General features: G+C 42.9%; 1 protein-coding gene across 2 annotated transcripts; it reads right to left on the minus strand.

Annotated features, from left to right (window-relative positions):
* Positions 1–526: 526 nt before the first annotated feature.
* LOC100382071 (KH domain-containing protein) lies at positions 527–4897 on the minus strand. Of its 2 annotated transcripts, none has more exons than XM_035961526.1 (7): positions 4737–4897; positions 4470–4558; positions 4019–4173; positions 2147–2260; positions 1948–2064; positions 1710–1853; positions 527–1512 (listed from the first exon to the last, which is right to left on the minus strand). In XM_035961526.1, the coding sequence occupies exons 2-7, from the start codon at positions 4507–4509 to the stop codon at positions 1351–1353; spliced, it is 732 nt and encodes a 243-aa protein (XP_035817419.1). In that variant the 5' UTR covers positions 4510–4558; positions 4737–4897; the 3' UTR covers positions 527–1350. The 2 variants fall into 2 exon arrangements, with proteins under 2 accessions (XP_035817419.1, NP_001168305.1); NM_001174834.1 differs by having other exon boundaries at positions 999–1512; positions 4705–4881.
* Between the last annotated feature and the right edge of the window lie 5293 nt (positions 4898–10190).

The raw sequence follows: 10190 nt of genomic DNA on the forward strand, positions 1-10190 counted from the left end.
GTGCCCTAGCCACGTCATCCGACCGTTGGGGTCTGCAGCAGTCGATCGTTGGATCCGACCGTTGCAAGACTGTCCGGTGCACACCGGACAGTCCGGTGCTACAGCCCGAGAGCGTCTATCTGTGGGCCTCTCTGTGCAGAGTGTTTGGTGTCCCACCATATAGGTTACTGTTCACTATCTGATGCACCGCCAGTGCGCTAGCTGACTGTCCTCTTCATGAATTTCTTCGTTGTTTTCTTGGGTTTTTTTGTTCTTGAGTCTTGGACTTCTATGTTTCTTTTATGTCTTCTTTTGAGGTGTTGTATCCTCAATGCCTTAGTCCAATCATTTTCGCATCTTGTAAACTATAAATACAAACAGTAGGAAACGTATTAGTCCATATGTTATGTTGATCATCAAACACCAAAATCTCTTTAGCCAAATGACCGGAGGTCCATGTCTTCCAAGAAGGTCTGGGACTCACTCTAGAAGCAATTTGGCTCATCCATGAAGGCATGCACGATGTAAATCTGTGGATCTCGCTGCATCAAAGAAACATGATATGTCTGTCATATTTCGCAAGGTCATGGGACTCATCGACATCTTTCGCAAGGTTACGGAGCTTGTCGACACCAATGCCCTCTCCGTGATGACGAGGTTCTCGCCTATCTCCTAGCAAGGCTCTCGATTGACTATGACCCATTCATCACCTCCACGACGACTAAGACCGAGCCACTCCCCTCGACTACATATTCGCAAACCTAGTTGTGCTTGAGGCTTACCAACTCCAACACGTGGCCAAATTGTATTTACAATACAATGTCTCTACCAACTACATGGGTCGTCATGGTCCTTCCTCCCATGGTCATGGCCACGGTAGTCGCTCCTATGGCAAAGCTCCCTTCCTCCCACGATGATCGTCGTGCCAACAACCCTTGTCCTCAGTGCAAATATGTTGAACTGAAAATCAAACAGGTTTGAGATAAATATTGGCACACTACACTGTAACTCCGAATTCTGCACAGTACTATCTCTCAGCATTACCAGTAACAAATAAATCAAATGTTCTAATTATACAGTCATAGAGGATACACTACGCATAGTCATCTGTCACTCAAGGTTAATGTCACATGGGATGGGAGATCAAAATTCACCTGCTAGTACATTAAAGGATGTCACACACTACCAACACCATCATGAAAGCTTTGCTCATGGAAAATAGGATGTGAAGGCATGGACTAAGTGGGGTTGCCGGAGGATCAAGATGGAGGAATGGGTGTCATTGTTTCACTCTTTTCATGCCGCCGTTAGGCTATCTCCAGTAGATCCTATTTCAAACTTCTCTCTTCAAACAGTGGTAAACAGTGTCATCTACAATTCTGTGTCCCCTGTTTTATTCGGCCTACCGGAGACAGTCTTACTGAAGGGACTTGGAGGAGCACCGCCTGAACGTGGACTCTCCTCTCGGAGTGGCGAATTCAACATGGCAAGTTCTCGGAGTTGCTGTCTCTTGTAGTAGTCTTGTGACTCGTCCTGTTACAGGTACATAACAAATAATTGTGGTTCAGAAACAGAAGTCAAATAAGTTAATTGTCTATTCCTTTGTGGAGTACACTAAGCTGTTAAAACCTCTCCCTTTTTGGCACGTCTGGATGTTTTGCCACATGTTTGAGATAAGCTGCAGATTCAAAAGCAGAAAGGAAGATAAAACTGAGAAAACATATGCATACCACTGGTTTCAACAACTCTTCAAGGATCTCTTGTGCCTTTGCAAGTCTTGCATCAATCACATTAGCAGGTAACTCAGCTTCAATCAAGATATGGAGGGGTTCACTCAAGTGTTCATAGCCAGGTCTTCCCTTGAGTTGTTCCTCCTTTACAAGATGAAAAAAGCAGCACGATCAATCAATGCCTACTTACAAAAACGAAACCCTAAATCAATCATGCAGTCATTTGAGTAATGCTGACCTTGCCAGAATCTTTAATTGAGCCTTTCCCTCTGATGAATACACGACAGCCTGTACAGGCTTCAATCCTCTTTAAAGAATTTCCCCTTGGTCCAAGAAGACGACCGATAAAATTGAACTGTACAAAAACAGCAAGAAGGTCAAGTACTGGTGTCATACTGCTGTACCTACCCTTGCAAGTACGAAATATGAAGACATACATTAGGGTATGTTTCTGTCGGTACTTCCAACCGCAAAATCTTCTTGACGATATAAGAAGCAGGGCTCTGTGGGGGTCCTTGCCAACCCATAGCTCCTTGCGGAACACCTACTCTCTGATCAATAGCATTAGTGTTAAGGTGATGTACTTCTTTGGACGTAGTATATAGGATGCAGGAACTAAGAAGGGCAACATTGTCATAAAAACTCAAGAGTAAAAAAAACATCGTCATCAAAACAAACAGGCAATGCTATAGCATTGACCAAGAACAAAAAACATAATCGAACAAGTCTTACCTTCGGCTTACAAATGTTTTTTATAGTATGTCCAAAATTCTGTTACAACTTAGTTCAGCCACAGGTGCAAGCTTGAAAAGGTCTGTTTTCTAAAACTAAAAATCCCCTTTCTACACATTTCAAGTCCAGTACTAGGGTAGTGCATGAGTTCTTTAGTCACAAAAGGCAGATATTGGTTCTTTTGTGCAAGTACATAATATCAATCCTCCACTTAGATTAAAGGAGAAAAATATCAGTTTGATCTTATATTTCCTCTAAGAATATATTAAAAAAAACATGACCAGCCAGAGGTATGGCATCCCCCAGGGCATTGCTAATAAGGTAGAAGAACTCAACCTTGCAAGCCGAGAAAATCCCTAATCTCCAGCTTTGCTTATGAGGCGATTTTTTAACCAGCCTAAATTCGTTTCCACTGGAAATTGAACCCAAGACATGGAAGTGCTACTAAAGCACTTGCAACCACTATGTTACGTGCTCTTTTTCCTCTAAGAGTATATAACATTAAGCACAGACCTTCTTTCAGTATCGAAAGATTTAGGTCTGCTTCTTTTCAAGCATCTGTTGGATGTATTGCAGGCAGGGTCTTTAAGTTCTTTCCAAACACTTTGCTACAAGATGGAGCTCAATATGGCAGACATGCCATCTCTCCATGTCAAGTGTGCAGTTCATAGAATATTCAGATGCTATGGACAATATGAGTTGTAGATGTAAGTGTTTTAGGATACAGGTTTTAATCATCCACTAACAAATGAGAGAACTGGAACACAAATAAGACAGAAATCGACAAGAATACTACCCTGGCAGGTTCGGAATTCAGTGGTGAAAGAAAAACATAATATTGAAAAGGAATAAAATATAATGTTAAAAGAATATTACAAAAAAAATAATTATTGGTTAGCACCAACCATTTTCACTTTTACGATGTTATGCGCTTAAACACCATATGTTTATTTGCAATCTTTTGTGTGCTAGCGGTATATTTGATAATTCAAGTGTCAATTGCATTTGGTTACATGCAATCTCTTATGTAATAAGGATGAGTACGCGTACTTGGAAATAACACAATAAGAAGGAAGTGAAGGAGAGTGGAGATCAATATATGTGTTACATTGATATAGTGACTACATAGTTCCATCGTGCTTTCTAATTCAAAGGATGTTGAAATGGGGAGGGGAAGTGGATTAACAGCACAAATTAAGGCCTTGTTCGTTTGTGCCGGATTAGTGGGTCGGAACTGATTCCTAACCGGATTGCTTCTCTAATTTATATAAAGTTTGATTAGCCGGAACGATTCCGGGTGCAATCCGACACAAACGAACAAGGCCTAAATGAAAGAGAAACCGATGGTAATGCCACTTGGAACTCAAAAAGTTTCGTGGAGGACCACCTGTTGGTTTATATCTACTTATCTAGTATATATAAGTCCACAAATTTAGTACCCTCTGAAAACCGTTTCTACTTCCGAAAACGCAGAGCAACTTATATTTTAGTTATATCTTATATAGCTTCCCCTTTTGACAAAAGCTTTTTTTTACAGCCCATGCCGACTGAGTGAACAAGATAACTGGAGCAGTTACCTCTGAATGCATCCCATTCCATGGACTAAAACCGTTTCCACAAAAGTTCGGCATGGGGGGTGACGGATGTATCTGGTTGGGGCTTGCGGCTGCAAACTTCTCAAAGTCCACAGCAGCACCATGCTGGCGCCGTATATTCAACACCCGCATTATTTCTGGCATCATGCATCATCCATAAGCAAGCGTTAGCACATAAACATCGACATGGGAACATGAAAATCCTGACACCTAAGAGAAGGCAATGTGTCTCTTAAGAGCGAATGAGATTTTTCATATCATCGTAAGACCCGAAAACATAGCAGCCAAAATAGAGAGCCAGTTACATCGAATAGGCCACGTTGTATAGCAAGAGAAGTTCGGAAATCCAATCCGCAGCAGCAATGCTATCCGCACAAGAAACATACCAGCAACGAGAGCACCTTTTTCATAAAACTCGGATCGAACCTCTCACCTTGATTCAGCAGCCTGCTGCAGATTGGGAGCACCTGCATGAAGGGTCCCAGCTTCTGGTGCTCCTGCAGTAGCTCCGCCAGGTACTGACTGCGCCACCGGCGGCAACCCAATCCGACCACACAAAGGAGACGAGAAATCGACGCACAGATCAGACGGCCGCCACGAGAACATCAAAGGACCAATACTTTCGTCCTTACAGGAGAACCCGCCCCAACCCCAGCGCCGAGGCTTACCTGCCCACGTCCGGCGGCCCCGGGAGCCTCACCTGCGGCGAGACGGCCCTCGCGGGGGAGAAGCAGGCGTCCGTACCGTGCAGGCCGTCCATGGACGCGCGCGGCGGCCGGGTGGGGGATGGGCCCGCCCCGGATGCCAATCGGGGGAAGCCGCGACCGGGAGGAGGAAGAGGAGGGGCGGATGGAGAGGGTGTGTCTGAGTGTTTCTATCGCGGCGTGTATCGTTTTCTTTTCTCGGTGCGGGTGGCAATGCCCTTTTTTGGGAAAATCTCGGCAAAACCCTCCGCCCGGCACGACGTCGCGGCTGGCATACCTAGGGATGTAATCGGATCGGATACGGACGGATATCACTGAAATCATATTTGTTTTCATATTTTTATTCGGATTCGAATTCGAATACGGATAGCTTCGGATACGAATACGAATACGGATATTCTCGGATACAAATACGGATAGTTGTATGTCGAATACGGAACTAGTCGGACACGGATATTGTCGGTAACGATTTTTTTGTCGGATATCATGTAATACATCATTCCACACATATCATGGTTCTAATCATGTATCCACTCCTTGAGTCCAAACATTTTTTAGTATTATATGTGTACATATGTCATGTTTTTTGTAAAAAAATCATGAATTTTTAGCCTATATGCATGTTATTAATTTATTTTCAATAAAATCATCAAATGCAAATAAGTTACCAAAACTAATAAACATTCTATAAAAATATAACCTGAAGTCTCCACATGAAAATGATAAAGTGAACTTGGATACTTAGAGTGATTTCACGTGTACTTCACACAACAAGTGAAAATGAAATGAAAGAAACACTATCATATTGTAGATTTTATGGTCCAAATATTTTGGAGGATTATATGTGGACATATGGTATGCCTCCATAAATTTTCATGAATTTCTGAGACTATTTGTGTATTATTAATTTATTTCTACAAAAAATAAAAAAAATGCACACAGCTATCCGAATAAGATATCCGGATATCCGAAAAGATTTATCCGAGAAAATATCCGGATATTCGATATCCGACGGATATCAGACATATTGTATTCGAATTCGATATCCGAACAAAATATCCGTATTCGTATCCGTTATCCGAAAAAAAGTCCGGATATCCGAAAATTCTATCCGAACCAGTGTTCACCATCTTCGAATCCGGATCCGGACGGATATTTTCCGAACCATATTACATCCCTAGGCATACCTCTGCGGCCTGCCCTGCGCGCTTGCCCTGTAGGGTTATATTTTAGGATGCGCATCAAACTATTCTCATATTTTAGGACTGTTTGGATTCTGGAGCTGAACATCCAAATAGAAAAAAAACTTAAAGTAACTAAAAAATTATTCAGTTTGCTTTAGCTCCTGAATCCAAACAGACTCTTGTGTGCAACATAGAGTACGCCACATGGCTACATTATAGGAGCATGATCAATTATTGTTACAATACATATACTTATCACATAAACCGCAATGTTATTTAATATGCAGCATCAATATACTCCTATGTGATAAAAATGAAAGCTCTGGTGCAATTATACCGAAATGTACAAATATTATTCATGATTATTCTTTAGATTATAATGATTATGCTAGCTCGTACATTTCCTAAAACTTTCTCCTATATATGTGCATAAATGATATAATGACTTTTTTATTTTAAAAGGGCTAAAACTACATCACTGCAATTTGTGATGTTATTTATATCTAACTATCTATTGATAGAAATATCATATGCTTAGGATCTTATCTAAGTCCCTAGAAAGCCAATTCGAGTGCCTAGAACCTCTGTGATGTGGGATCCTAATCTAACCGAGAGATTTAAGAGACTTACTTTCTAATTAGCATTGAGCGCGGCGGCAGTGGCTATGGCGACAATGTTCTAAGAGGGATGGCCTCCTCCTCCTTGTGTCCCTCCCATCATGTTCTTGGCATCGTTCATCGGTGGTGTTGGCGCACCAAAGTCCATCGACATAGATCACAATCTAGTTTAGGCACTAGATTGATCAGAATCGGAAACTGTGTGATTATGGGTTTGGCAAACGCGAGCGTTGGCTCTATCGGCCCCTTAACTAATGTTTATATAATGCATGTGAACCGGGCTGCAACCACGTGGGGGCACCGAACACGTTGAGTGGTGTCAATCGGTTGTACAACAGGGCTAAAATAAAAAGGAGTGAGAATAGTGCTGGAAATATGGGCTGGACTTTTTGAGCCAACACGGACATGACCCAAAAATAAGAGCCAAAAGCATGGTCCGACATAAAATAATATGGGCCAGGTTGGCACGACCCGAAGACAGGCATATGTCGGACCTCAAATGTCGGCTCGTCGGGCCCCCGGCATATGGCCTAATGAAGCTCATATTGTTTAATTTCTTTAATTTAGTAAGTCATAGACTTTATATTATTATAATATTTGAACTTTATGTGGTTAAATGATGCTAGCATTGTCTAATATCTTTAATTTAGTAAGTTATGAACTTTATGTGGTTGTAATATTTAGATTTTATGTAGTTTAAATATATGGGGCGGCACGGCCCAACGAAGGCACGACATGTCTTAGCGCTGGGTTGGCCCACTGTTTATACTCATTGGACTGGCACGACACGACACATATTTTTTTGGGCCTTCTTGGGTCGAACCCGTTTGACCCGAAGCATAACAGGAAGGGCTTGGGCTAGACTGGCCCGGCCTAGCCCAATCCCAGCATTAATATAAGTGAGACAATGGATTTGGAAACGGTGCATCTAGGGCGCCTGGAGAGTGACATTTTTTCTCTTTTAACCCAAGTAGGCAAAACTCAGGGTACAACTACGATACCAGCAGTAGAAAAAGAGTTAAAAAATGTCGGAGCCAACATCGTACGTCGCCTACGACACCACCACGAGGATTGTTGTCACGGTCAGGGGCTGGGTGAAAACTGTGACATCCCAATTCCCACCTCCACCCGTGTTGTCTCCTACTCCCACCATCCGATGGCCTGCACTCGCAAAATATTTTCTGAGGGCTCTTGGTACAAATCCACAAGTTATTTAGCTGCCCAGAAAGCAGTTGCAGATGTCGCATTCGAATAGTTCTCTCTGTTGCTGTATCTGAAAGTCACCTAGAGGAGGTGAATAGGAGAAACCTAAAAATTATAAACTTTAAACACGAGTTTCACCCCAGGGGTTAGGATTAGAAATGGATAATAACAAAATCGGAGTGCGGAAGAAAGTTCTTCTTTCTATGAGTTGATCAATCAATGTGGATAACTTTAGGAGTTAGCTCAAAAAGATTATAAGCAAGAGAACTTAGAGAGAGAGGAGGGAAAGAATCAAAATGTAAGGTAATGATCAGCATAGATGAACCCAACGATTTGTTTCCTGAGGTATAGTTCCAAAGAACATATTCTTTGTTGAGGAGGGCACGTAGGTCGGGTCTCTTCCACCCTTTCCTTTCTCAAACAGTCACTTAGACCGGTTGAGTGCTTCTTCTTAATCTCGAGGGTCACTTAGACCCCGCAAGAATCACCACACAATTAGGTGTCTCTTGCTAGCTTTACAAGTCACTTGAGAGTTTAGAAGGAGATGAAGAAATCACGATTGAGAAAACTAAGCAACAAGAGCAACAAGAAAATCACAAGACTACACTATCTCTAGACTTTCCAAGACACTAATTGCTAATAATCACTAGTCACAATTATGTCACTTGGAATAGTTTGGAAGCTTTGAATGTGTCTTGGAATGAAGGGCTTGCTCTTATATTGAATGTGAATGAATGAGATGCTTAGATCAAGTGAATAGAGGTGGTTGGGGTTGTATTTATAGCCACCAACCACTTTCTAGTTGTTGCCCACTTTCTGCCAACCGCGGACGGTCCGCACTCCTGGTACAGACGGTCTGCCCCTGCACCTCAACGACTGAAATCGCAACGGTCAGCAGTAACAGATATATCAATGGCTATAAGTGCATTAAATGCATCATCAGATGTTAGATAAAGCAGTCGTGGACGGTCCGGCCGTCCACCTTGGACGGTCCGCGAGGACGCTAAAAATGAATTTTATTAAACTCGTCACCTTCGGGTTTCTCTTGTTTTTGAAAGTTGCCTAGAGGGGGGTGAATAGGCAAGTTAAAACTTTTTCAACAAAAACTAGAAGCAAACTGGGTAAAACTGAATTGATCTCGAAATTCACCCAGTTAACTTTGGAAATGAGATGTTCTAAATGATCCACAGGGTTCAAAGTAGTAGATCAGAGAAGGGCACTTCTCAAAATCCACACACCAAAAAGATATAAACAATCTTCCACGGAATGGTGAGAGAACGAAGAACACTAACAAACACAATGAGCAAGAACACAAGAGACACAAGATTTATCCCGAGGTTCGGTCACACCACAAAAGGTGCCCTACTTCCTCGTTGAGGCGCCCACAAAGAGCCGGGTCTCTTTCAACCCTAATCCTCCCTTTGCCGACCACAAAGGTCAAGCCCACACAATAATCTTTGCTCAAACGAGCGGGTAATACAAACTTTCTTGTGGTCTTCCACAAGATTTGGAGACTCACAAGAGACACCTAGTCGTCTAGGAGCTAGGAGCTCCAAGAGTAATGAATCCACAAAGAACTCGATGTAGTACCAAAGCTCGAATGAAGAAGAAGAGCAAGAGAGATTTAGAGATGAAGCACAAAACCGCAGCTCTCAAGCTCACTCAAAGATTCCTCTCCAAAGATTTGAAATGGGAGAGGCAAGAGATGTGTGTGAGGGAGAGGGAGGTGTTTCTTGGGTTAGAAATGGAGTTCAAATCATGCTCACTACTACTGGGAGAGAGGTAGGAGGTAGTATATATAGGTGGAGCTCAAAACTAGCCGTTGGGCAGATTTTTCTGCCTGAGACCGGTTGAACCTCGCCCTAGGGCGGTTGAACCTCCCCTGGTAGGCCTGGCAGCCTGTCTGCCAGTCTGACTGGCAGACTGACGCGCAGACTGACCTGCAGACTGGTCAGGGTTGACCAGACCGGTTGAACCGCCCCCCAGGGCAGTTGAACCGCCTCTGACACCTCTGGCGACCTGTTTGCCAGTCTGACTTGCAGACTGTTGGTCAGAGGTCAGAGGAGTCAGAGACCAGCTGAACTGCCCCTCAGGACCAGTTCAACTGGTCTTGACCAGAGAGTTTAGGAGAGAAAACCCTAGCTCAACTGCCCGGAGGCAAGTTCAGCTGGTGTATGGTCAAAGAGGTTCACAGCTGAAGTTGAGTTCAGCTGAAGTTGAGAAAGCTCAACTCAGCTGAAGTTCAGCTCAGCTGAAAAGCTCAGCTGCAGCTGAAGAAGCTCAACTCAGCTGAAGTCAAGTTCAGCTGGAAAGCTCAGCTGCAGTTGAAGAAGTTCAGCTGCTTTTCAGCAAGAACACTCTAGGTTTCTCAACCCTAACCACGGTCAACCATAGAACGTTAAAGAGATTTTTGCTTTTCAAAAATAGCTTTTGAATAGAGAGGTTT

Source organism: Zea mays, chromosome 8 (assembly GCF_902167145.1).
Source record: "Zea mays cultivar B73 chromosome 8, Zm-B73-REFERENCE-NAM-5.0, whole genome shotgun sequence".
Lineage (NCBI taxonomy): Eukaryota > Viridiplantae > Streptophyta > Magnoliopsida > Poales > Poaceae > Zea > Zea mays.

Bases quoted from the DNA above. Each gene is read 5' to 3' on its own strand.
- LOC100382071 (NM_001174834.1), bottom strand. From the start codon at position 4,796: ATGGACGGCCTGCACGGTACGGACGCCTGCTTCTCCCCCGCGAGGGCC. The intron at 1,854-1,947 runs GTCAGCATTACT...CATCTTGTAAAG, and splicing joins CAATTAAAGATTCTGGCAAG to GAGGAACAACTCAAGGGAAG. The intron at 1,513-1,709 runs GTATGCATATGT...TACCTGTAACAG, and splicing joins AAGAGTTGTTGAAACCAGTG to GACGAGTCACAAGACTACTA.